Here is a 27857-nt window from a genome sequence, read left to right as displayed (position 1 = left end):
GCAAATGGTAAATCCTGCCACATCCAGCGCAGCTCTGGAAAATATACCCAAGTGAGAACAGTGGGAGATGAAGAAAAGAAAGAAGACAGAAAGCTGGGATCAGGAGGTCCACTGTCCACTGATGGTGGAAAATGGCACAGTTTTATTTTTGCAAGCTGCTTTTATATAAGAACATGGTAGTTGGCATAAGCGGTTTCTCTTAGGCATAATAAACTGTTTCTTCTACTTTTCCCAAGCCATATTTTATCATGACCTTCAGCTCATTTGCCTGCCTGTGGCTACATTCCTACTTTTTTTTTTTTTTTTCAGAAGGAGTTCGTGGAGGTGAGGCAACCCTTGGCTGCCCTCGCAGACTGTAAGGACCTTGTCAGCTCACAGTCTGCTCTCCACACAGGCTCCTGGGCTGCATGGAGCTGTCAAGGAGGCCTGGCCTCTTGTCTGTCCCTGGAGGTGCAGCCTTGCTCCCCCAGAGGCTGGCCTGGCTCAGGCTGGGGCTGGGCTGCAGGAGTTTCCTCAACTCTGTCCCCACCCTGCCCTAGACCCACTGCTTCAGGGGAGCAGCTTCCTGCCACTGCTCCTGGGACTTGTCTCCCCTCCTCACTGCATCTGCAGTCCTGACACTCCACCTCTGGTAGTGGTGCTCCACCTGCCGCTTTTGGAGCCCTGCCAGAGGTTTCTAAAGATGCTGATTGACTCAGCCTCTTAGGGAAGAGGGAATGTTCTGGGCTAAGGGAGTGACCTGAGGGTGGAGCTTCAACCTGTTTATAGGATCATGGCTCCTCAGAGGCGGGCACATTCCCAGTCAGTCCCATACCATTGGAATAGTCGCTGCCAGCCAGCCAGGGAGCTGGCATCTTAGCCGGAGCTGGGCCTGGAGCAGAGCTGAAAGGATTGGCATGGAGAGACTGACATCTAGGGGACCACCTGGCCATCCTCATCAGGTAATAGTGTCATTGAGCTCATGGGTATCACTCAGGGCAGGACCTGAAGCTGGGGTGCATCCCAAGAAGCTTGACACAGCTGAAACCAAAGTGATTCTGGTCTCTGAACAGAACCTGGGTCCCAGACTGGGGTATTTGCCTAGGCAGAGGCTGAGGGTGGGAAGCAGAGGGTGAGGGAGTCTGTGCTTGGGGATGGGGAGTGGGTGGAGTAGATGATCAGCATTCGTAAAAACAAGAGTCCAAGAGACCAGAGCCCCCCCTCTCCACCATGAGTGACCAGCCCATTGTCCCCTTTACAGCCCCTTCCCCTCTCATTAAAGGAACACAGTGGCTATGTGTCACGGAAGGAGTTTTACCTGGCTTGCAGCCTACCACTGCAGGCAGTGGACTTCCTGGAACTGGCTGGAGCCCAGGGACCACCGTGTGTGTCTTAGCAGCACTGCCAGCCCAAATCCCCATCTACTGTCAATTATTGACTGGGCCCAAGAGCCATGGGGCCGCAGCCAGGCTAAGGAAGCCTACAAACTGCTTACCTCACCTCTGCCATGTGCTTCCCCACAGCCCAGATTTTTCATTCCCTGTCAAGGACCAAGGCCAGAGAGAATGGCTCCTCAGGTCTCCCCCGGTGCCCCTATAAGTGGCCATGAAAAGGCTGAGTGTGCCAAGCTCACCATCCTGAGGCATAACCTCATTTGCACCTTACCAGGCTTCTGGAGCCTTGGCCCTGAGACCCAGGCCCGAGTTGGGTCCAGGTAAGCGGCTCCAGACTGGTGCTCCTAGAGAAGACTCTCCTGGGGCAGGCCAGACACCAGGGTACCCTGAGGAAGATAGAGAGGGAACCCTCCATTGCCGGATAATAGCTGCTGCCGCAGTCTGCGTCAGCCTGAGGTCTGGAGGACCCTCTGCAAGGCAGACGTTAGTGGAAATGTCCCCAATGGGGTCTGCAAGGAACCCCAAGCTGTAGGAGCAGGCAGTGGAGGTGCTGGACAACCCTGGATCCATCTGATCCTTTGTCAAGGGCCTGAGCCCCAGAATCCAGCTATGGAGGTTTCTGAACCTTTTATTCTCATCTCCCTAGAGAAGGCTGGGCATCCTTCTCCTCCCACCCTCTGCCTGCTTCTACCCTTTGCCCAGCTCAGGGGCAAAATTAAAGCCCAAGGTTTAGTGGCCCTGAGAGCCCAAGCCTGCCCTCACACCTGGGAAGCACCTTGCCTCCTACTGATGTTCCTACAGCTGGCTGAGTCCCTGACACTGAGCCCTTGACACTGAGCCTTTACGTCAGCTCCCGGAGCAAGGGAACTTCAGCAGTGGTCTCACCCAGGCTCTTTCCTGCTCCAATAGAAAACCAGAGCCTGCTCTGGCAGCGGGAACTTGGCCGGCAAGACAGGCCAGGCTTAGAAGACTTACTCTGGGACGTGCCTGCTGTACTCAGCCTGACTCAGGAGGTGCAGGGCCCAAGGCTGTGCCACAGCTTCCACTCCTTCTCTCCCCAGCCTCCTCACTGCCACACCATGGTTACTCAGGGCCAGCAGGGGCAAAGGTGGCCTGCTCATTTTTCTCTTTCTACTGAAGATCCCATGGTCACAGGGACTCTGGACCCTGGTCTGGGGACTCCAGCCCCTTCAAGCTCCCTCGGGCCACATCCACCATGATCCTCTCCATGGGGAGGAGGATGGAATAGGTCCTAGGGTCCCTGCACAGGGGAGAGACAGTGGCTGGGTCTCTCCCAGGATACTATAGGAAGTTGGGCTGGGGTTCCTGCTGGAGGAGCTCTCCTTGAGAGTTCAGGGCCAATCATCAATTGAGGCAGTATTTCAGGTGGAATGATCTTTCGACAGGGAAGATAAAGTCCCAATGCCCTCAGGAGAAGAGAATCCTATTAGTTAATATGTTGGTTCAAAAATCATATTCAGCTAAAACAAACCTATGAAATTCTAGTGTCTAGATATCCATAGGGTGGTGTGGGAAAGTTGCATGCTTTTACAAAAAAGCAAAGTCCTGGGAAGGTAGCATAGCACACGGGTTGTGAACTGTGGCCTTGAAGACTTGGGTTTGAATCCTAAAAAGGTCACTGACTAACTCTGAGACCTAGGGCAAGATAGCATATCTGAGCCTCAAGTCTCTCATCTGTAAAATGAGAAGAAATGAAAGTACTATCTTATGAGGTCATTGGGAGGATAAATCAAGTTCATATATGTAATATGCTTAGTATAGTGCCAAGAACATAAAGAGCACTTAATAAATAGCAGTAAGAGCAATTACTAGAAGCTGTTTGGGTTTTTTTTGCTAAACATTCTAATAGTATTAACACATTTAGCCTCAGAACACTGTGTGAAGTCAATCCCTCTACATATGAGGAGACAGAGGCACCCAGAAGTTCAGCAACTTGTCCAGGGTCACACAGCAAGTGAGTAGAGGACCGGGGTTTGGACCCAGACAACCTGGCCGATAGCCTGCCCGTAACCACTCTGCTCACTGCCCCCAGTGACTGTCAGTTGTTGTAATTACTGTCAGAGCCCACCCTCTCTGGGTGCTGTGTGTCAGCGATGGTCTTAGAAGTGAAGAGAAATGGGATTTCACTCTAGGAAAAATATCCTGCCCGCGGTTGCAGGGCTTTCTGAGGTTGAGAGGCTCTCAGTGACTGGAGGGAGAATTGGGCAATGACACTCAAATTGGGCAGTGTGACTGGTTAACAAGGGAGCAATTGAGTGCACTTCTTAATAGCCCCAAGATGCGTAACAGAAGCTTTGAGGCAGTCGAGGCAGTCGCACCGAGGATGGGAGGAGCCTGCACAGCCTCTGCTCTCCTCCTGTCTTCCAGTGAGCTGTGAAGTGCAACTACAACCCCCAGCAGGGTCTCAGGACCCCAGCCAGCACCTTCTCTGTGGCAGGTGGTGATAGAGCATGAGTGCAGACAGTAAATGGAGCCGGGCGTCTAAAAATCCCGTGAATCCCTGAAAACGACAACCTCTGGTTTAAGGCATATAGAACTGAAGTGTTGCTGGTGTCACTGGAGTTACTTCTGAAGAAGGGAGAGAAACAAGTCTGCCTCAGCGGGAGGATTCCATGTGCTCTGCCGCAAAGCCGACAGGAGTGACAAGGACACTGAGCATGGAGCCGCAGGAGAGGGATGATGTGGGGGCCTCGGGGAGAAGCGTCGAGGTGGGAGCGCAAGTCCTAAGTGGCTTTGCTGGGGTGCGTTGTCCTGTAAGTTTCTCTGTGGAGAGCGGAGAGCCGCATCCCGTGGACACTGAGCCAGACCCTAGCAGGCAGCACCTGTGAAGGGCAGAAAGCTGTTCCTGGCGGGAGAAGACACTTCCTGATTCCGAAGTGGGACAGGCCGCGGGAAGCTGCATGGCAGGAAGCAACTTTGCTTTGCCTCACCGTGTGTCGTCTCCCAGCCATGCTATGACAAATATCTACCTCATGGGCATGATGCGGCCTCGGCCACAGATCATAGGGGCTTATTGTAAGAAACTTGTGTAGGGTGCCCAGAAAAAGTTACACAGCCAGGCCTCGGGGAAACAGAAACCCAGTGGCCCCCTGCATCCTAGCAGTGCCAAGGACCTCAGCAAGCAGGGATTTGGGGGATATTCCCCTAGTGCCCTGTCCTCAGCAGGACTCGGCCGTGCCCTACCTGCCCTCTGCTTTTCCTCCTGCTACCTTCTTCTGCTCATCTTCTCTGTCCCTCCCAGCTTCTTCCCACTCAGTTTCTTCTTCTTCCTCATTGAAATTGTCCATGGGCTGACATGACCTCACCAGCATCTTAATACACAATGACCTTTCATCTACTATTCACAGTAACAGCTCAGTGCTCTTGGAGTTTCTTAATTTCCACCCAAGAGCAGGTGAGTGCCTGTGGCTATCACACCTCCCGGCTCCCCAAGACTCAGCCTCCCTGGAGTCATGTGTCTACTTCCTGTCTAAAGGACTGGGGGCACCCTAGGCAGGAGGATCACATGCTTTACCAAGGGGCTGCCCTCCCTGGGAGCTCTGGGGGTGGCCAACCCCAAACTGACATGTCCCGTGTGGTGGCCATCCCTTGGTCTTCAGTTCTCTACTTTCTCCAGTGTCCCTGTAGAGAGGAGAGCCCCATAAATTCCACCCCCCAAGTTGTCTGCCATTCCCTGACTACTCTAGCCCAGGACCCCAAGGACAGTGGTAGTCAAACGCTGTTTGGTTCCAGAACACCTGGAGTATCACCAAGTGTCTCAGGAGAAACCTGGGCACAGATTGGTGGGGCTCATGGATTAGCAGGGGGACTTAGTCATCTGCTATTTCTCTCCAGGGGGTGGCCTCTGTCTGCTGGCGGCTCACGGTGAGGGTCCTGGAAGCTCGAGGCCTGGGCTGGGCTGACATGTGTGAGTAACTGTCTCCTGGGCTCCACGGCTGCAGGGGTGACTGAATCCAATGGGAAAGGCCCAGATATGTGCCTCAGGGCTGGGCTGGGCTGGGCAGCTCACTGTAGCTCCTGGAGGGCAGCAGGGGTGAGGTGGGGGGCGGTGAGGGTGGTAAGGTTGGTAGGAACCTAGCAAGGCTCCTGGAGAAGGGTGTGAGGAATTCTCTTTCACCATGGTTTCCTGGATGTTGACAGTGAGCGAGGCAGACCCTTACGTGGTCCTACAGCTGTCAACTGCACCTGGAATGAAGTTTAAGACCAAAACTGTCACCAACTCCAGTCATCCTGTATGGAATGAGACCTTCAGTTTCCTAATCCAGAGTCAGGTCAAGGTAAAGATCAGACCACCCACCTGAGGACAGGCTGTACCCTGCATAGGAAGGGTTCTTGGGGACAGAGCACACCTTTCTCCAGGGCTTTGTCAGAGAAACTGGGATGGGGTCTCTTTGTGCCCCAGTTTGCATATGCCAAGTGTGAGAGAATGTGTGAACTCACCAGCTGCCTGTGGGCCAGACCTCCAGCAAGGGGGTTGGTCCTCTCTAAGCCCAATTATAGAATGGAAACAGTAAGAATCCCCTCCTGGTCTGGGTTGTGGTGAGGTTAAATGAGATAATGCACTCCCAGTGCATGCCTGGTGCATATGGCACCTTAGGGAACCAGCAAATCAGGAGTGTGGAGGTGGTGGGGAGAATTCTCGGCAATAATTTTATTTTTTATAAAAACAAAAATTAGCAGGGGGGAATTCGGGAATTTGCTGGGCTTCCTTTTACTGCTTTTAAGTTTTACCATTATTTTTATTTTGAAGTACAAAGCATGGAGGCATAATAATCTTTTCTGGCTCTGACCATTAAGTAAGGGTTCAACAGGTGTGGGCTACAGCTGTGAGTAAATAATGCGCTAAGTTGTTGTTCTTGGGTCCCTAGAATGTTCTGCAACTGAGCGTCTATGATGAGGATTCAGTCACGGAGGATGATGTCTGTTTCCAGTTTCTCTATGACGTCTCAGAAGTCCTGCCTGGCAAACTTCTCCGGAAGACCTTCTCCCTGAGTCCCCAGGTGTGTGGAGAGTCACTGTGGGGCTTCAGGCTGAGGAAGTCGCACAGTTTCTCCCCTCTGTTGGGATGCTGCTGGGCTGAACTCATTCACAGGAAGAGGCAAACCCCTCCCAGAGATATTTACATTCTAATAGGAAAGGAAAAGGCTTAATTTGACTGTAACACACTGATCATTCAATGGTGGACTCTTACTGTGGGGGCGGGGGTTGGATAGTGAAGAACCTCCTAATGTGCCTCAAAACACAGCTCAGTGTAACTAATTCTTTCAGCATTAGTGGCTCTATCACTCCTGCTCACTGACCTGATGTCCCATGTGCCCAAGGCCTGCTTTATAAAGGTCTCTGCGCTCTTTCTCCAGCAGGCGAAGGCTGGGGGTGGGAGAAGGCACAGTTGTGGGGTCAGATCCCCCTCGAGAGGAAGATGAAATGGGCTCTGGGCATCCTCAAGCCTCCTTAGGCTTGCGCTCCTTGTCACCTCCCTCAGTCTTGCCAGAGACTCATTCTCTGCACTTACTAGCTGTGGCAACTTGGGCTGGTAGCCCATCTGTCCCTAACCCTCAATTTCCTCATCTGTAAAATGGGAATAATTGTAAGATCTCCCTTAGAGACTTGAGATGATGAAATAATAAATATAAAAGAATGATGTCAACTCTGAAGACGTATATAAATGTTGACAACTTGCTCATCTTCTTTGATTCCAGAGACAAGAGGAACTGGATGTGGAGTTCCTGATGGAAAAAACGTGAGTAATATCCCACAGCCCAAGGAGTGTCTCAGGACCCAGGCTTTATTTAAGAAAATGTCCGTGACCCAGATCTTCCTGTTGATCTGTCCAGCTGAGATTTCGTCTCTTACCTCCCCGCTCCTGCCAGTCTGGGTGGTGGGAATCCTTATGGAGAAACAAGGAGAGGGAGGTCAGCGTTTTCTCTGCCCTCCTCTCTCTCTTCACCTTTCACTCTTGAGAAGTATCTCCCCGCACCCTGAACAGTATCCAGGACTTTGAGAACCCTAGGCATCACCCAGGGGGGCCCCACATGGGTGGAGCCTTGGCTCTGAGCAGGGCAGGTGAGCAAAGGGAGCTTTTGCCTTTGTGAGGCCAGACTCTGGATGGTTTGATTTTTCCAGGTCTGACCGCCCAGAAAACCTCATCACCAACAACGTCCTTGTGGTAACCATTTCCTTCCCCAGGCTCGGGAGGGGGAGCTGAGGCATGGGCTCCAGAATGGATGCCGCGGTGGGGATAGGGTAGGGCAGCTGCCTCACGTATAGGCTGGAACAGACGAGGCAAAGACAGGGCTTTGTGGTAAAACCACTCTGGACTCTCAGCTAGGTGGTGACCTGGGGCTAAGGTCAGGGGCTGGGGGCTTGGAGGGGTCTGGGGCTAAAGGGAACATGGAGCGAGAGGAGGTTGAGGCACTGTTGAGAGGAGATTTTGGCCCAAGGCTCTATGGTTTGGGGCGTATTGGGGGAACTGGAGGTGCTTTCTGGTGTGTTTAGTCACTTGTGATGCACTAACAGTTCTCAGCCCTGGAAGATGAAGTCCTGGTGTGGAAGTCACGCAGGCCAGGGCCAGCTCAGGTTTTCAATATCAGGTGACTAAGCCTCGGAGGGAGTTTCCAGGCTTGTGTGCTCTCATTATGGGGACTCTGGAATGGGGTCAGGGGATCAGTCAGCTCTTCCTTGACATAGTGGGGCGTCCTAGTCAGCTCTCCTAAAACAAAGCAAGCTCCCGAAGCTGCAGTAGACTGGAATGGGCACAAGGTGGTGAAAGCTGCATTAAAAACTTTCTATTCAAAGTGTGGTCTCTGACCAGGAGCTGGCCTGAGAGCAGGGCCGGGCGGGCCTAAAGTGAGGTAAAGCACCTAGAGCCCCTAACTGAACGAGGCACCACCTCAGGGTCTTGCAAATGCCTATTTGATGGGCTAGTATTAGTTGTTTTTGTTGTTGCTGTTGTTTTTTAGTATTAGTTTTTCAAATACATTCATACCTTGTTTTACTGTGCTTTGCTCTACTGCACTTCACCAGTGCTGCATTTTTTACAAACTGAAGGCAAGACTTTCCACCAGCAAAAAGATTACAAATTCCTTTATTCCGATACTCACTTTATTGTGGTGGCCTGAAACCGAACCCGCAATATCTCCGAGGCATACCTGTACACATTAAGATAGCCATGCCTGTGGCTGCTGTCTCTCCTCTGAGGCGATGGGTACCAGTGGTACGTCGATGGACTCAGCAGTTTGACTGGAGGAGGGTCAGAAGCAAGAGTTCGGTGGGCTGCAGGCATCAGCTGGCATACATTACAGAGTGAATGCTGCAGGCTCATTTGGCAAATCGGTTAAGTGGAGGACAGTCAGGAGATACTCAGGTTGCTAAAATTTCGAAGATTTCTCTGATCCATTACGTCATTCTGTAGATCAGTGGTTTACATCAGGGGTCCCCAACCCCCAGGGGTGAGGACTGGTACCAGTACGTGGCCTGTTAGGAACCGGGCCACACAGCAGGAGGTGAGCGGCGGGTGAGCGAGCAAAGCTTCATCTGTATTTGCAGCGGCTCCCCAGCGCTAGCATGACCCCTCAGCTTCACCTCAGATCAGGCATTACATTCTCATAAGAGCACTGGTCCCTGGTGCCAAAAGGGTTGGGGACCCCTGGGTTATCCAATACTCTTTGAGAGCAGTTGCAGTAGAATGCATCCACCAGGTTGAGGCTGTAGAGAAAGAGAGAAGAAAGAACTGTGCCTGAGAGCTGGGGCCTTCAGAGAGTCCAGAAGTTTGGTGAATCTAGGAGAGCTTAGGGGTGGGTAGAGATGGGGCTCTCTTGGCTGTTCCAGGACATCTGGCTTAGCAGTTACAGCAGATCAGATGTGGGGTGAGGGGTTTCTTCATCCAGTCCCACTCTGGACTCTACTTTTTGTTCTATGTGTGGTGGATTTGGGACAGCAGGGCTTGATGGGTGAGGCTGAAGGGACCTCAGCTTTCCCAGCAGAGCCCCCTGCCCATGATGTGGTCTGTCCCAGGCGCGGGAGCTGTCATGCCTAGATGTCCGTCTGAAGAACACGGGGAGCACAGCCGTGGTAGCAAGTGAGACCCGCTCAGAACCAGGTCTGGCCTTTGCCTGGAATGTGGGGGAAGATGGGGGTGGCTGGGAAGCCCACCAAGAGGTGAACAGCAGGGCAGAGCTTGTCTCTTCCTTCTTGCCCACACAGCACAAGGACCACAGATCTCTTCTGGGCAGGTGGGTCCCGCTGACCTGGGGAAGGCATGTCACAGGGTTGGGGTGCCTGGAAGGAAGGCTGTGGAAGGCGCTTTCCAGAATCCTGTTTGCCATGGTCCAGCCACTTAGGCCTTGACCATGTCCTGGAAGTACTTTCAGTTTCTCAGGTCCTTCCTGGGGCTCTTGTTCCCCTCATGCCCACTCTCTCCTTAGATCAGGACAAGCTGGAGCTGGAGTTGGAGCTGGTGCTAAAGGGGTCATATGAGGACACACAGACATCTGCTCTGAGCACAGCCTCTGCCTTCCGCTTTCACTACATGGAGGCTCAAGAGGCAGAGCTGAGTGGGCATCTGAGGGTGAGTCTTGGCTCTGGAGCTCTCCCACCAACCCCAGCCTGGGACCGGCTCCAGCTGCTGCAGGCCCCCCCGGCCTTCCCTCTGCCAAGGCCAGGTTCCCATGGCCTTGTCAGCCTCCCTCAGTTAGACACCATGCCTTTGGCAGATAGAGAGGGTCACCAGGGCCTGGGGTGGGCATGAGGGGCTCCGACACCATGTCCATCTTTGTCTGAACCCTTCAGTGGCTCTTCTAGTGATGCTCTTAGAATAAAATCCCACATCTATGCCCATAGGCCCTGCACAGCCTGGACCTTGTCCACCTCTGCTTCCTCATTTTGGTCCAGGCCCTGCCTCATGATGCTCCAGTTATACTCATCTCTTCTTGCTTTTCCAGCATGCCAAGTGCTTTCCCTGCCCTTACCTGGCTCCTACCAAGGCTGCCTCCTTGTCTTCCTCCTCTTGTTAAAGATCTCAGCTCAGTGGCATCTCTTCAGAGGGGCTCCCCCTGACCCCTCATCTTAAATAGATCCCAAACACCCCACCTCTGGTTATTCTATCTAATCATACTGCTTATTTCCTTTATAACACTTACTAACATCAGTCCATTACCTGTTTCTTTATAAATTCTTTATAAATTCATACACACGATTCAGTTAGAATAATAAATAAATATAACTATTATTACACTAAGTAAATATTAGCTATTATTTTTGTAATTATTAGTATTATAATTATTGTAATTGTAATCAATTAAATATTGAAATTATTTTTGTATTGTCAGGGAGGGACTGTGTCTGTCTGGATCATTGTGTAGATAGATACTCAGTAAAGATTTGTCGAATGGATGAATGAATGAATGTTTCTCTCCAGAGCTCCAAAAGCAATGACTGGAACTCAGCTAGCTCAGCTGGACACCTCACTGTGCCCCTGAGGTCCTTGGTTGTGGGGAAGGAGATGACCATGGACATTCCTGCTACGAATGTGAGTGGCCTCAACTGGATAAGAAGCATCAGTGAAAAAAAGGTTGGGGAGTGCGAAGATCCCAGGGGATGTCCACATTCGCCTCATTCTGAGTGAAGTCTCTCTGATTTCAGGCCCCAGGAGTGAGGCTGCAGCTCAAGACTGAGGGCTGGTAAGGGACATTCATATCTGTGGGGGACAGTGAGGGATGGTCATGGGGCAGGAGAATACTATGGAAAGAGTGGTCCTTGAGGTTGGGAGCAAGGAGGTTATTTGGCAGCTATTGTGGGCTTGGTCAGCCAGTGGCTGAGCTCGGCAGGTGCCCCCTGACCCTTGGATCCTCCATCACCCCAGCCAGAAGGAGCCGGCTGTTCGCCTGGGCTTTGATCTGTGTGCAGAGGAGCAGGCCTTCCTGAGCAGGAGGAAGCAGGTGGTGGCCAAGGCCCTGAAGCAGGCCCTGCAGCTGGACGGAGACCTGCAGGAAGACGAGGTCTGGGGGATACAAGGAGATTTGGGTGTGGATACCCTGGATTGGCCTTAAGGGAGTACCTTATTCCTACACCCTCTCCAGATATTCCAGTCTGCAGAGAATGGGGAGTGAGCAAGTTGGGGTGGCGGTAGACATGGGGCATAAGTAAGCTCTGGGGTTCTCGTTCCCTTTGGGTCTCTGTCCCGGTCTGAGAGCTGTCACTTCCTGGGGAGGACCTGGGTGCTAGCTCTAACTCTGACCCATCAGGCCCTGACCATGAGGTCCCTTCTCTGGATGCAGAAGGCAGCTCTATCCTGGTTCTTGTGAAGCCAGCCTGTGTCTTTGTACTGTCCAGGTCCCCGTCGTGGGCATCATGGCCACAGGAGGAGGTGCCCGGGCCATGACTTCTCTCTATGGCCATCTGTTGGCCCTGAAAAAGCTGGGACTCCTGGACTGCGTGACCTATTTCAGTGGCATCTCGGGAGCTACATGGTGAGGGCCCTGGGGACTGGACAAGCAGAGGCGAGTGGAGTGGACACCAGAGGGACCCTCTACATGGGGAAGCCAAGCGGGCATGAGCACTATGGTCTGATGGGTGCCAGCGGCTTTCTCGAAAGGGAGGAAACAGACATGAGTGAGGCATTACAGAATGTCCACTCCATGCCACTGAAGAGGCAGCTGAGTCGGAAGGAGCTGGGTTTGAGTCTCCACAACACCCCTTTCTGAGTGGGTGACCTTGGCCAATTTATTTCCTCTGATTCTCAGTTGACTCATCTCCAAAATGAGGGTAATAATAGCACATCCTCCATTGGACTGGAGTGGGACAGGCCAGGTAAAACTCTTAACGTGTCTGAAATATGCCGGGAAGTCCAAATTGGTAGCTCTTTTTTCTTTGTTATGACCTCATTTAATTCTCACAGTACTCTCTAGGGTAATTTCTATTATTATCCCTATTGTATAGATGAGGAAATTGAGGTCAAGAGATGCTGTTTTACCTAAAGACAACATTGTCTCCCTACACTCCGCCCTGTCTATAATGAGGTGGGACTTTTCACTGTTGGAAATTCATTCTCTTGAGTCTTATTGAAATGTGACTTTAAAATCGTAAAAGAGGAGTAAACTCAGGAGTTTAGGTGACAGCTGTTAACAAGCAGTCTCAAAGGAAGTTCGAGACAGACCTGGGAAGATGGGAGCAGGGTCCAGAGCTGTGCTGCACAGTGCAGTAGCTACTAGTCACATGTGGTTATTGGCCACTTGAAATGTGGCTAATCCAAATTTAGATGTTTTATAAAAATATAAAATACACAGTGAATTTTGAAGAGTTTGAAAAATATATAAACCGTTAATTTTTATATTGATTACATGTTGAAATAATGATTTGGGGATATAGTAAATCAAATATATTGCTAAACTTAATTTTTACTGATCTCTTTTGACATTTTTAAGTGTTGTTATTAGGAAATTTTAAATTATATATGTGACTCGCACTATATTTATGTCGGATAGTGCTCACCTAGAAGGAGAAAGCCCTGAGACACTGTCCAGACAGGCAGGGCTTTGGTGGGAGAACCCACATGCTGGGAGAAGACGAGGGTGGGGATGAGGAGTCTCAGCCGCCCACATTGAGCCTCCCAGCCCACTGTATTGCCTCTTTGTTCTCTCAGGACAATGGCCCAACTATATGCGGATCCTGAGTGGTCACAGAGGGACCTCGAGAGACCCATCCAGTATGCCCGGGAACACCTCACCAAGAGCAAGCTGGAGACCTTCTCCCCAGAACGTCTGGCAAACTACCGCAGGGAGCTGGAGCTGCGGGCGGAGCAAGGCCACCCGACGACCTTCGTGGACCTGTGGGCTCTGGTGCTGGAGTCCATGCAGCACGGTCAGGTACGGAGCCTGCGCCTGCCGCGGTGAGTGCAAGGGCGGGGCTGTGGTGGCCTCTCAGCTAGGTGACACAAGTACGCATTTCCTTCAGGGTAAAAGAGCCCGGATGTGGGAACCACTGTGTTTAAGTGTCTGCCTGAGTTTGGGATGTCGCCTTTTTTGAATCAGGCTATTCTTCAATTAATTGCCATGAAAAACTGAAGTTTCTGGGTCTCACAAGAGCCAGGGACAAGTCAATGACAAAGTTAAGCAAACAAAGCTTTTGCACTAAATCAGTGAGATTTCTCAAACAGTTTTGTTAAAAATTTATACTGCACTATGAAATATATTCTTTTTCTTCATTTTCGTGGTTGTAAGGTAAACGCGGGACAAGCCAAGAAGTTTTAAAAACAAGCCTTTATTGGAAGAGCACTCCCAGGCGAGGTTCTCTGGTCCAGAGAGGAGAGGGGCCAGAGAAGTCGTGCCCTAGGTCAGGAGGGCGTAGTTTCTATAGGGTTATGTGGGGGTAGGTATAGAATGGGGAATGTCAGTTGAGCATCCGGATTAGGGTGGTGGCACCAGGGCTTTAGGGTGGGCCCTTGTCCAAATTCCAATATCGAGCTGGGAAGCCTCCAGGCAGCCCCCCCCCCCCACCACCCCCTGCAGACCTAACAGTGGTAATGTTAAAAACACAATCTCTGGAGCCAGATTCTCTGGGTTCTAATCCCTGTGCCTCTTACTAGCTATGTGTCTTTAGGCAAATCACTTAACTTCTCTGTGCCTATCAGTTTTCTCATCTGTACGATGAGAATGAGAATGATACTTACCTCAAGGAGTTGTTGTGAACACTCAATGGTACCTTGGCATACAGTAAGCATTAGTGTTAGCTATATTTTTTTACTATTATCCTAATACCATTAAGACAAAATTTAGCATGTAAGTTTTTTATACACTGCTTCTTTAGGGAAAGTTTAGTAAGTTAGTTAACTGCTGAATCTTTCATTAACTGATACAATTTTAAGATAAGTGACTTTTTTCACACTATTGTTTTACCACATATAATTATCTGAACAAAGTTTAAGTCATTTGAAACAACTGAAACACAGAAAGTATCTTAAACATGCATAACAAAAAGTAAACTATCAAATCTATTAGTGGAAATATATTTCAGGAAATAATTTATAGTGGAAATAAATTAGAGAAAAGATTCTTATCTTTCTTATCTTTGGGTATCAGGAGTTTGACCAAGAATAAATATCATGTAAACTAACCAAAATGGATTTGCTTTGAATTTGTTTTTTTAAATTTTATTCTTACTGGTAAGCACAATGCTACTTGGAAATTACCAACCATTCTTATTTTTATGTATTTGTTTTAAAATACTTATTACAAAAATCATAATATTTATTAAGTATTATGATAATCTTTAGACCTAAGAAAATGCATAAAGCATAAAGCATAATGTAATAAATATTTATGATCTCACCATCTAGCCTAAGAAATGAGATGTTACAGAAAGAGTTAAAGCCCCCAGTGGATCCCTCCCCAGTCTTATTTCCCACCTGCTGCCATAAGAAACTCCACGTAGATAGCAAAATTTCCCTGAATTTAGGTTTATGATCACATACATATCATCATATTTTATATATCTTTATTATATGCTTCATTATATTTAAGTATACTTTTATTAAAAATACATATTCTTAGAAAAATGTAGTATTTATGAAAATGGTTTTGTACAATTAATTTCCTTGTACACATGTGTTAGAGATTCTCTACACCTTGAAAATGTACACCCAGCAGTGGAATTGTAAGGACGTTGGGTTCGCACACCTTCGACTTACCTGTCTATTGCCAGTCAATCTCCAAAAGGGTTGTATTAATCCACACTCCCACCACCAGTGTATCATAATTCCTTTTCTCTACATGCTCTTCAGACTTTTAAATTTTTGTTTATTTTATCGATGTAAAATAAAATTTTATTGTAATTTTCCTTTTCTTTGATTTTTAGTAAGACTGATTGTACTTTCAAGCATATTTGTCATTGGGATTTCCTCTTCCATGGATTACCTACTCAAATCCTTTTCCATTTTTTTATTTAATTCATCTTTTTATATTATTTTGTAGGAGTTCTTTATATATTCTGGCTATTAATCTTTGACAGTTTTAATAGATTTTGATGCATAATTTTAATATAATCCAATGTATTATTTTTTTCCTTTATGACATATGCTTTTAAGGTCTTAAAAAATCTTTCCTTTGTCTAAACTTATAAAATATCTTCCTATGTATTCTTATAAAAGTTTTTAAGATTTGCTTTTCAGTTAGACCTTTAATCTTTCCAGAGTTTATCTTCAGGTATTATATGATTAGGAATCCAGTTTTATTTTTTCTGCATGGATAGTAAACTTTCTCAATATCACTCACTGATTTTTTTCCCTCCACTGTGTTGACACTTCTGTCATATGTCAGCTTTCGCATATTCATGGGCCTCTTCCTGAACTCTCTGTTTCATTCCGATGGGGCTGGATGTGCTGGTAGAGTTGAGTGGCCTGCCTGTCCCTACGCCAGCATTGCGCTGGCACGGCTACTCTACCTTTGTAATGAGCCTTGGTATCTGACAGGGCAAATTTACCCCCATCTGCTACCTTGGTTCTTTTTAGAATGATCTTGGCTACTTTTTGCCCTTTGTTTTTCTGTATGTATAATGGAATCGACTAGTCAAGTTTTGTGATAAATGTTGTTGGGATTTTCATTGAAATGACACATCTAAAACCAACATAATTACTTGAAACGTTTTTATTTTATTAGTATATCCTATGTATTCTTTGGATCTGTGGTTTAAGTTTAAGTTAAGTTTTAAGGGTGTTGTGAGTTATTAACTAACTTTTCTGCTGGTGGCGGTAATTATTTACTGTAGATTTGGAGAAGGTTGTCTTAACAATTCACTTTACAAGATGCTAGAAAATGCAGTTTGATCCTAGGCTATCATGACTTAATGCATGATTTTATGTATAAGGTTTATAGTCATTTTTTAAAAAAGACAAACTTAATTAGTTCTTTTATGTTTACAAGAATAAAATTTTTTCTTGTAAAATAAAAATTATTATTGAACAATATATTCTAAAAGTGAGCACCCACGAGGTTTTAAAAAATTTGTCCCAGTAGGAATACTTCTCAAATATTGTTTCTTTTTCCATAGTTATCATGCTTTATCTCTTAAAGCTAACATTAACTATATACTTTTAAAAATATTTCTTTATTCAAACAAATTTAGTGTTGATTTCAAATTTAAGTCTTTAAATAAAAATAAGTATCTCTGTAGTATACTAACCTATAGTACCAAAAGTCATTTTAAAATGCCAGAAAATATAACTCCATAACAATTCAATTTCATTGATAGTATTATTGGAAAAATATTATACCTTAAACTTTACTCTGAACAACTTTATTACTTCATATACTTCTATAATGTTGCTTTGGTTTCTGTAAAAATCCACTTGTAAAATATGGCAGTTATAATCGGTGCGCCTCAAACTATCTCTTTGAAACTTTTTTCTTTAATCTTTTGCTGAACCGCTTAGAAGTTGCTCACCATTCCTCAAGGAGACACTTATAGTTTTTCTCTTGTCTTTTCCTGAGTTGTTTTTCTTCAACTCTGGACAAAAGCTTTTGTACATCCTTTAGTCCAAACCTGTACAGTGCCCAGACTATGTTAACATATTGCCAACACAGCATGGGACCCTTGAGTCATCGGAGTGGTGTTCTGCAAGATCGGGGATCCTCATTGGGAAACTGGGGGGCTTTAGCTTCAGAGGCTTGCCTGCTACAAAGAAAAATGAATCCAGTTTCAGTCAATGGAAGAGTCTGCTGATCCTTTTCTAAATCTTTCCCCAGGGCAGAAATTGTGCATCTGTTGTAAAAGAACACATATCCCCTCATAATACATTCATAATCAGTCAAATAAGACTTAGAGAAGGGAAATTACTGGTAATAATCCTTTTCAACACAAACACACATTCAGACCAAGGGGACTGACTTGCAGATATGACAAATCATATCTGAGCGATTTTCCTGGGGATTTCCTATTGGGTGTCACTGAAAAAATGGGGGATAAGATGACTATGGTTGACACATGTGTGCTCTCATCGAGTGTCAGACAGAGGGCTGACAGGGAAGACACCACTGTGCTGAGTCTTTGCTATGTGTGGGAGGGAGACTCTTCGCAGGATAGGCTGGGCTAGAATCCTAGGACACACACCTGGCTGATTCTTAGACTCACCTGAGGAGATTTTAAAAAGGCAAATTCCTAGATGCCATCTGCTGATTCTCAGAAGAGATGCAGTAACCTTGTGTAGTTACACACTCTCTAAGTAAATCTGAAGATAAGAGCCGATATGGCAGAGGGGAATCCCTTAGGTCTAGCTGCTGAGGGAGGTGCCTTTCAGCTCAGAGAGTCTAAGAGAGGGACGGTGTGTTCACGGTACATGTATTGCTCTGTAAGAAACAGACGGAGACCTTCTCAGGTGGGGCTTCAGCAGCCACCACCATTAACTTTGTTGATGCTTGAAATGAACCCTGTTCGCGTCTCTTGTCTGGGATAGAACAAGACCTTTCTGTGTCCCTAGAATTCAGTGAGGTTCTGCAGAAACTCCCCCAAAAGCAAGCCACAGTCCTTGCCATCAAAGACAGAGTCTAGAGTGTTAGTGAAGAGAACATTAGAAACAGAAGGATAAACAAAGGCATACAACTTCATGTTGTGCAAAGCAGGAAAGGAGGGGCTGCCGAGAGGGAGGCGAGGATGTCAGGAAAGCATTTGGGAGGGGCTGAAACTTGAACTGCATTAAGTTGAACCTAGAAAGGGCACCCCATCCCCTGGCAGAGTTTACGAGGTATACTGAAAATGGGATTCCTGTGTCCCTTCTAGAAAGCAGTACATGTGCATATGAGCATGGGTGTGCGTGTGCGCTTTTGTGGCTGTGTTTCAGGGTCCACATCCAATCCACCTTTCAACCCATGAAGATGGGGCCACTGACACCGCAGGATGCAGGGACAGGGTGTCACTGTCAGCATCGCAGTCTTTGTGAATGGCACTCTGTGGAGATTTGTAGTGCACAAACTTCACAGCCCCACGTGGCAAATCTGCATATGGGGCTGGTTAGAACGTCGGGGGCAGGAGTGGAAACTGAACGTGTGCACCCATCCATGCCACCCAGATCATAATGGGGGAGCTGCTGCCCCACCCCCAGCCTGTGCCCCTTCCCCACCCCTGTCCTGGTAGAGTTGCTGCCTCCAGGATACTCTCAGCTTCACTTAGGCCCTCATGCCCCCACTGCAGGTGATGGATCAGAAGCTTTCAGGACAGAGAGCTGCACTGGAGCAGGGCCAGAACCCTCTGCCCCTCTACTTGAGCCTCAATGTCAAAGAGAACAATCTGAAGACTTTCGACTTCAAGGGTATAGTCCTCAGTCCTGTGCACTCTACCCTCCAATACACACATGCACACACACACGCATGCACACACTCACACCTCTGCACCTTGCAGGTCTCCAGAGAATTCAAATAAGAAACTCCTGTACAGATGGCCCAGACTGCTGGAAGAGGGGCTATTCTCGTGGGCTGATATGCCAGACAGTGGAGGCTCACTGTCCTGGATATGGGCTGGGGGCGGGAGGGTAGGGGAAGGGGAATGGAGGACCGGGAGGATGTGATCAAGGGGCTGGGTGAGTGACAGCCCAGCCAGGAGCCAGCCAGGCAGTGGGGAGGCTGAGGCCTGCGGGGGGGGGGTGGGGGGGTGGGGCGGGGGGGGGGCGCGGGGGGGCAGTATCTTTGGTTCTTGTCAGAGCTGGGGCTCCACCTCCTCACTCTTCTCTCATTCCTTCCTCTCCCTCCTGCCCCTTAGAGTGGGTTGAGTTCTCCCCTTATGAGGTCGGGTTCCTGAAATATGGAGCCTTTGTCCCTTCTGAGCTCTTTGGCTCCGAGTTCTTCATGGGGCGGCTGATGAGGAGGATCCCAGAGTCCCGGATCTGCTTTCTAGAAGGTGAGAGGTGGTCACTCTGAAGCTCTGGCCATTTCCAGGCCAAGCGTCTCTGATGCCATGACTCCTGTACTCAAGTCTGGCAGAAGCCTCCAATGAGGGCAGGAGTTGGGCTATGGGGAAGAACCATGACAGAGGTAGCCTGCTCCCCTTCTTAGTTTCCACCTGGACCCAGGGGTGGGGGCCACAGGCTTCCAGGCAGTGGAAGGCAGGGCTCTGAGGCCTGGGGGTTTGACCTTCAGGTATCTGGAGCAACATTTTCTCCCTGAACTTGCTGGAAGCCTGGTATGATCTCACCAGCTCTGATGATGACCAGAAGCAACGCATCAAGGACAAGATCAGGAAACTAGGTAGGAAAGGGAGGGAGCAAGGTGAGCCTGGGATGAGGCCACTTCCTCTTTACATGCTGGGGGTGGTGGTGGGGATGTTAGGGGGAGGCAAGGCAAAGCATTTCCAGGCCCCTCACTGGACCAATGTCTGTTTCTCTGGGCCCAGAGAAGCCCCCTGCCTCCTCAAAGACTTCCTCATGGCTGGAGGCCTTGTGGCTGCAGCCTGGAACCGCACTGGCCCAGGCATTTAAGGGCTTCCTGACAAACCGGCCACTCTACCAGCATAGCTCCAACTTCCTCCAGGGCCTCCAGCTGCATCAGGACTACTGCAACCAGAAAGATTTCTCTACCTGGGCAGGTAAGGGCCACTGCCGTATGTCCCCAGGTAACAAGGTTGGGCTCCTGGGTGGAGATGGGCTATGGCTGAGACAGGCAGAGGCCTTGGAGGGCATGGCATCCACTTCTGGGGTATGGAATAAGGAAGGTCTTGGGTAGGGCTGTCATGTATTTTCAGGGAGTGACACCAGAGGGGTGAGAAGGGGGTGTGGAGTCGAATGCAGTATGAAGGGGAGGGGGAGGGGGTGAGTGGGTGATCTATGGTGGAGTGGCTGCCTCTGACTATCGCTGTCTCCCCCATCAGACAGCCAGCTAGACTCCATCCCTGGCCAGCTGACCCCGCAGGAGCCTCATCTCTGCCTGGTGGATGCTGGCCACTTTCTCAACACCAGCTGTCCCTCCATGCTCCGACCAAGCCGCAGGCTGGATCTCATACTCTCCTTCGACTACTCTCAGAAGCCTTTTGAGGTACCTCTGATCGCACCATGAGAACCCCAGAATTTCTGCTCAACCAGACCAAGCTCCAGGGACAAGCAGCAGGGCCACCAGGCCAAGGGCTCTAAGGGAAGGGAGGGGTGACAGGCTCCCAGGACAAGTGGATAGGGAGGAAGTTTGCCATGCTCAACCCAAGAAGAACAACTGGTCAGTGCAGAAAATAGACCTGGCCTGTCCACATCCATCCCACTAGGGCCTCCCTGCAGACTCTGGAGGACATGGGATGGAAGGCTGTGATAAAGAATTAGGTCCCCTACTGAAGCCCTCTAGACTCTGGGACTTGAATAACCCAGCAACATCAATCATAAATGGGGCAGAGTGCCAGGTCTGTACCCCACCTGTAGATTTTAACCAAATAGCATTGCAGGCCACTGGCATCCTTTGCCTCTCTTGAGTTTAACTGGGCCATGAACAGAAACCAGGTTGTCTTGACACCAAGCAGTCAGTTGAGTTAGAGCCATCCTAGCATTTTCTAGAGCACTGACCTGAGATGGCCAGGAAGTAGCTGGTTGAGTCTCGGTCCCTCTTCCTCTCCAGGTGCTGCAGCAGACCAAGCTGTACTGCCAGGGCCTGGGACTGCCTTTCCCCCACTTGGAGCCCAGCCTGCAGGAACAATGCCAGCCCAAGGAGTGCCACCTCTTCTCAGACCCGACCTGCCCAGATGCTCCTGTCCTATTGCATTTCCCACTGGTCAATGTCTCCTTCAAGGACTACTCAGCACCTGGTAAGGCAGCCTCTCCCTTCTTAACAGCCTGGCAGCCAGGCCCCTCAGACACACTGCCTTAGGCCCTCCCCAGTGTCCCTGTGGCCAGCAGAGGGGGAAAGAGTCTTAAGGCTAGTTCCCCAGTTTGAGACACAGCAGTGTCCTGGTGTCTGTCGTGGATGCCCATGTCCAGGCAGAGGCCCTCTGTTTGCAAGTCACTGTGTGGCTATTGTCTTTGTCCTGACCCCAGGCTCCTCTGCCCCCTACCCCTAGCTACTCCTGGGCCCCTCTGCTCTCCTGTTTTGTGGGATGGAGTGAGAGAATCCCTGCACCCAGAGACCTCCTGCGTTGTCACCCTCTGCAGCCATCTCCACCACTGCTCAGGCACTAAGTTGTTGGAGGACTTCATAACGGCTGTCCAGGGTAGACAGCTAGAAAGGAGAGGCCCCAGTTCCCACTCTCTCAAAGTCCCCTAAACCTACCTAGGATTTCAGTTGGCCTCTATCATCCTACCCAAACCCAGAAAGCCGGGGGTCCTTTCTCAGGGCTGGGCTTCTATCCTGAAATCTAAAGCCTTATCACATTCCTTCCAATCCTCACCTTTCACCAACTGGTCAGACTTTTCTCTCCTTTTGGTGGGAAAAGAAGAAAACAAATTTTTGCCTTTGTGCACTATTCCTGGCTTTCTAGTTCCTGCCACAATCCCAAATCTTCCAGCTTTACTCGCAGCACGCTCAGCCCACATCTTGGAATTCTCTTTCTCTCAGCAAAGACTGGTTTATTGCAAAGCAAAAGTCCTTTGGTTTTTCAGTCTCCTGTTGCCATATGAGTTTTAAGAATCCATTTACTAACCTAAGCGACTTTGTTGTTCTGGCTTTTTCCACTTTACCCCTAAGGGTAATATAGAGGTTGCCTGAATAGTGGAGGAAGTATAATCCTACAAGGGAATGGGAGAGTAGCAAGCTCTTCATATCTCTAAATAGTATCCTATTTTCCACAAATATTTCTGGACAAAGGACACAGAGGGCTGGGAGAGAAGCGAGGAGCTCCTTTAGTGGGGAGCAGCCCACCCCTGTGCCCACCTGAGAAGCTTAGTTCCAGCTGTGGAGGCCTCTGGGTCTTGCTGCTAACTCCCTCCCACCCCTGGGCAGGTGTCCAGCGCAGCCCTGCAGAGCTCCCAGACGGCCAGGTGGATCTGAATCCGGACACCTCACCCTATTCCCTGTTCAGCACGACCTACAAGGAGGAAGACTTTGACCGCTTGCTGCAACTCAGTGATTACAATGTCCAGAATAGCCAGGGCACCATCCTGCAGGCCTTGAGAATGGCTCTGAAGCGCCGGGCCCCGGGGGCCAGGCTTCCAGGGGCACAAACTTGAGGCTGCTCAGGAGCCCCAGCACCCTGAGGGCCAGACTGTTTCTCAAAGCAGCTGTACTGTTTTACATTCCTGTCAGCATTGTATGAGGGCCCAGTTTTTCTGCGCTTTTGCCATGCTTGTTATTGCCTATCTTTTTTATTGTAAACATCCTAGTGGGTATGAAGTGGTATCGCCTATGCATTTCCCTAACAACTAATGATGTTAAGAATCTTTTCACATACTTATTGGCCTTCTGTATATCTTTAGAAACATGTTTATTCAGATCTTTTTCCCATTTTATGGGCCCAGCACGATTCCGCTGAGCCACTCTGTTATCTTCTTTTGCCCATTTTAATTGGATTATTTGTCTTTTTATTTTTGATTTGTGAGAGTTCTTAATATATTCTACATACAAATCCCTGATTCAAAGTATGATTTGCAGAGTTTTTCTCCAAATCTATGGGTTATCTTTTTACTTTGTTGATGATATCCTTTGAAGCACAGTTTTTTTATTTTAATGATGCCCAGTTTATCTATGTTTTCTTTGTTGTCATATTTAAGAAACCATTGCCTAATCTAAGGTCATGAAGATTTATCCCCATGTTTTCTTCTGATAGTGTTTTAGCTCTTATATCTATGTCTTTGATCCATCTAGTTAACTTTTGTATATGATGTGAAGTAGGAGTTTGACATCCTTCTTTTGAGGTGGATAGTTAGTTATTCCAACATCATTTGTTGAAAATTCTGCTCTTTCCCCCATTTAATTGTCTCAACACCTCATTGAAAATCAATTAGCTGTAAATGTGAGGGTTTATTTCCAGACTCTGGTTCTATTTCATTGATCTATTAGTCTGTCCTTATGCTGATAGCACACTGTCTTGATTACTACAGCTTTATACTAAGTTTTGAATTCAGCAAGTATCAGTCTTCTAACTTTGTTCTTCCTTTTCAAGGCTGAATTTTCATATGAATATTAGTGCAAAGAAGACAGCTGAGATTTTGGTGGGGATCGAATTGAATTTGTAGATGAATTTGGAGGGTATCTTAATTTACATCTTCTAATTCATGGATATGTGACGTCTTTCCATTTATTTAGGTCTTCTTTAATTTCTTTCAACAATATTTTGTAGTTTTCAGTGCACAACTCTTAAACTTCTTTGATTAAATTTATTCCTAAGTATTTTATTTTCTCTGATGCTATTATAAATTGAGTTATTTCCTTAACTTCATGTTTGGATTGTTCATTAAAGTTATAAATAAATACAATTTATTTCCGTGTATTGATCTTGCATCCTGTAATCTAGCTGAACTTATTTATTATCTCTAATAGTTTTTTTGACTACTTAGAATTTTCTACATATAAGATGATGTCACCTGCAAATAGAAATGGTTTTATTTCATCCTTTCTGACCAGAATGTCTTTTATTTATTTTTCTTGCTCTGACTAGAACCTCCAGTATAATGCTGAGTAGAAGTGACGAGAGCAGACATCCTTATCTAGCGCCTAATATTGAAAGGAAAGCATTTAATCTGGAACCATTAAGTATAACATTAGCTGTGGGTTCTTTTAGTTGCTTTTAACAGGTTGAGGAAGTTTCCTTCTATTCCTAGTTTGTTGAGTGTTTTTACCATGAAAAGTGTGTTATTTTGTCGAGTGCTTTTTTGTATGTCTCTGGACATAATTATGTAGTTTTTTTCTTTATTCTATTAATGTGCTATGTTGCAATAATTGAGTTTGGATGCACTCCTGGGATAAATCCTACTAGGTCATGAGATATAATTCTTTTTATGTATTGCTGTCACACTCATTTAAGATCTCCCACACTCAAATGGATGTACACACACCTCACAACTATAGCTGCCCTAGCTCCTGGTAAGTGTCATAGCGACAGACTCTGGCTCTGGGATTGCCCTCATCTGATGACCTCTCCTCAGAACCCTCTTTCCTCTGCCTCTTATGTACTTGGCTTTATTTTAATCCTGTGGTTTCTCCATTTTATCATAAACTCTTATTTTCCAATGATGTTAATGATGGTATCTACTGGTTTGTGTAGGAAAAAGTACTCTTGTGTTTCTCTTTTACTACTCACACAAAACATGTCTGACACTTCTGGTCACCAAACAATGGGTGGTTCTCCCACACCAAGCAATTTTCTGTGACACCAGCTGGATGTCCTCTAATTCAATTTAATTCTGACATCACATACCTGGAGTTAGCATCAGATTCCATAAGATCAGGGAGCAGTCTTAAAAGACTGCCTCCACTTTAGGTGCCAATCATAAGTCCCAGGTTGTCATCTATTCTTCTGACTAGCTGGCTATAAATTGGGGTTCCTACAACCCCATCCTTGGGTTTAATAACTTGTTAAAATGGCTCAGAAAACTCAAAAACTGACATTTACCAGTTTATTAAAGGATATGATAACGGATACAGATGAACAGTCAGATGAAAAGGTACATAGGAGGAGGTCTGGAAGGGTCCCAAGTACAGGAGCTTCTGTCTCATGGAGTTGGGGCATGTCACCCTCCTGGTATGGATGTGTTCACCAACCTGGAAGTTCCATGAACCCCACACTATTGAGATTTTTATGGAGACTTTATCGCATATGCATGATTGATTATTAACTGCATTTCCAGCCCTTTGTCCCCCTCCAGAGAATGGGGAATAGGGCTGAAAGTTCCAAGCTTCTAATTATGGTTTGGTCTTTCTGGTGACCAGTCCCCAACCAGAAGCCCACCAAGAGTCATCTCATTGGAACAAAAGATAGTCCTATCACCCAAGAAATTCCACTGAGCTCAGTGTCTTATGTTCCTATCATGCAGGAAATTATGAAGGTCTTAGTGTCTCTGTGATTAAAGAGTAAATATCAGAAGAAATGATCTCCTAGCACCCCTATTTACAAGAGCTTTAGGAGCTCTGTGTCAAGAACCAGGAACAGAAACAAATATATATATTTCTTGTTATTTTACATGACTTGTATTTTATTTTATGCCAGGCATTTTACAGTATTTCCCTTAATTCTCACAGATACCTGAATATTCAATAGAATTGTTATCCTCATTTTATCAATGATGAAACTCAGGGCTGAATATGTGACAAGCCTTCAGCCAACATTATACTTAATGGTGAAAAACTAAAAATTTTCCCTCTAAGATCAAGAACAAGGCAAGGCTGTCCGCTATGGCCACTCTTATTTAATATAACATTGGTGGTCCCAGCGAGTGCAATCAGACAAGAGAGAGATATAATAGGCATTCAAATAGGAAACAAAGAAGTCAAACTGTCACTATCTGCAGATGACATGATTCTCTATATAGAAAACCCTAACGACTCACAAGAACACTGCTAGAAACAATAAGCAAATACAGTAAAGTCTCTGGATAAAAAATCAACATTCAAAAATCCATAGCATTCCTATATTCTAATGATAAAGTGTCAAAAAAGAAAGTGGTAAAAATAATTCCTTTTGCAATTGCAACAACAACAACAACAAATATCTAGGAATAAATCTAATAAAACATGTGAAGGACCTATTCAATGAAAACTAAGACCCTGTTAAAAGAAATCGAAGAAAATACAAAGAAATGGAAAGATATTCTGTATTCTTGGACTGGAAGAATTAACTTAGTTAAAATGACCATATTACCTAAAGCATTATATATATTCAATGCAATCCCCATCAAAATCCCATCAGCATTTTTTAAAGGAATAGAACAAAAAATCATCAGATTCATATGGAAGCACAAAAGACTCCTAACTGCCAAAGCCATCCTGAGAAAAAAGAATGAACGCAGCTGGAGGCATCACTCTGCCTAACTTCAAATTATACTACAAAGCAACAGTAATCAAAACGGCATGGTATTGGCAGAAATATAGACACATGGACAAATGGAATAGAATCGAGAATCCAAAAGTAAACCTATATTTATATGGGCAAATAGTTTTCAACAAAAATGCCAAAAACATGCAGTGGAGAAAAGAAAGCCTCTTCCATAAGTGGCACTGGGAAAACTGCAAAAGAATGAAACTAGATTGTTGTCTATCATCACACACCAAAATTAACTCAAAATGAATTAAGGACTTGAATACAAGACCCGAAACAATAAAATTCATAGAAGAAAACACAGGAACGAAACTCTAGGACCTTGGACATAAAGAAGATTTTATGAATTTGACCTCAAAGGCAAGGGAAGTAAGAGCAAAAATAAATAAATGGGACTACATCAAACTAAAAAGCTTCTGCTCAGCAAAGAAATCATCATCAACATAAAGAGAGAACTATCCGAATGGGCAAATATATTTGCAAGCAACACCTCCAATAAGGGCCTAATAACCAAAATATACAAAGAACTCATACGACTCAATAACAACGAAAAACAAAAGATCAAATCAAAAATGGGCAGAGGACCTGAACGGACACTTCTTCCTAGAGGACATACAAATGGCCAATAAATATATGAAAAGATGCTCAATATCACTAGCTATTAGGGAAATGCAAATCAAAACCACAATGAGATACCATCTCATACTTGTTAGAATGGCTATAATTAACAGGACAAGCAATAACAAATGTTGGAGAGGATATGAGAAATAGGAACCCTCATACAGTGCTGGTGGGACTGCAAATTGGTATAGCCGCTATGGAAAGCAGTATGAAGGTTCCTCAAAAAATTAAGAATTGATCTACCATATGATCCAGCAATCCCCCCTACGGAGTATTTACCCCAAAGACTTGAAAACTCATATTCGAAAAGATATTTGCACACCAGTGTTCACAGCAGCATTACATAGTGCCCAGAACATGGAAACAAACAAAGTATCCTATGATAGATGATTGACTAAAGAAGCTGTGGTACGTATATACAATGGAGTATTACTCAGCCATAAGAAGAGATGAAATACTGTCATTTGCAACAACATGGATGGACCTTGAAATAATCATACTAAGCGAAATAAGCCAGACGGAAAAGGTTGAAAATCACATGATATCACATATGTGGGATATAAACCTAAAAGCAACAAATGAACAGAACAAGCAGAGACTCATGAACATTGACGATGGACTAGTGGTTACCAGAGAGGGGACGGGGAATAAAAAATAAAATGTTTTAAAAAATTATGTATATATAGTATGAAAAAATATAAACTGACATAAAAAACAACGACAACAACAACTCAGGGCTGAGAAAGAAAAAAGCAGTTCGTGTTCTGCTGAATACGAACACACTTTCACAGAAACCCAATGTCTGATGACAACATCATTGTGCAACTGCATTGGAGCAAGACAGGAATAAACCACTCCATAATCATATCTGAGCATGGACAAGATTACTGTGAAACCACCAAAATGACTAAACTTCACCCTTTC

General features: G+C 46.6%; 1 protein-coding gene across 1 annotated transcript; it reads left to right on the top strand.

The window, feature by feature from the left end:
* Positions 1 to 816: 816 nt before the first annotated feature.
* PLA2G4D (phospholipase A2 group IVD) lies at positions 817 to 22509 on the top strand. Its single transcript, XM_016144897.2, has 20 exons — positions 817 to 941; positions 5229 to 5301; positions 5535 to 5671; positions 6263 to 6394; positions 7094 to 7134; positions 7518 to 7560; positions 9408 to 9492; positions 9818 to 9960; positions 10810 to 10920; positions 11034 to 11071; positions 11254 to 11389; positions 11724 to 11860; positions 13033 to 13255; positions 18570 to 18687; positions 19134 to 19271; positions 19511 to 19618; positions 19764 to 19955; positions 20238 to 20401; positions 20966 to 21152; positions 22283 to 22509. Exons 1-20 carry the CDS (start codon positions 897 to 899, stop codon positions 22507 to 22509), a joined length of 2478 nt encoding a protein of 825 aa, XP_016000383.2. The 5' UTR covers positions 817 to 896.
* Positions 22510 to 27857: the final 5348 nt, after the last annotated feature.

The sequence above is a fragment of the Rousettus aegyptiacus genome, unplaced genomic scaffold (assembly GCF_014176215.1).
Source record: "Rousettus aegyptiacus isolate mRouAeg1 unplaced genomic scaffold, mRouAeg1.p scaffold_m13_p_3, whole genome shotgun sequence".
NCBI lineage: Eukaryota > Metazoa > Chordata > Mammalia > Chiroptera > Pteropodidae > Rousettus > Rousettus aegyptiacus.
This window is presented reverse-complemented; position numbering and strand designations above follow the sequence as displayed.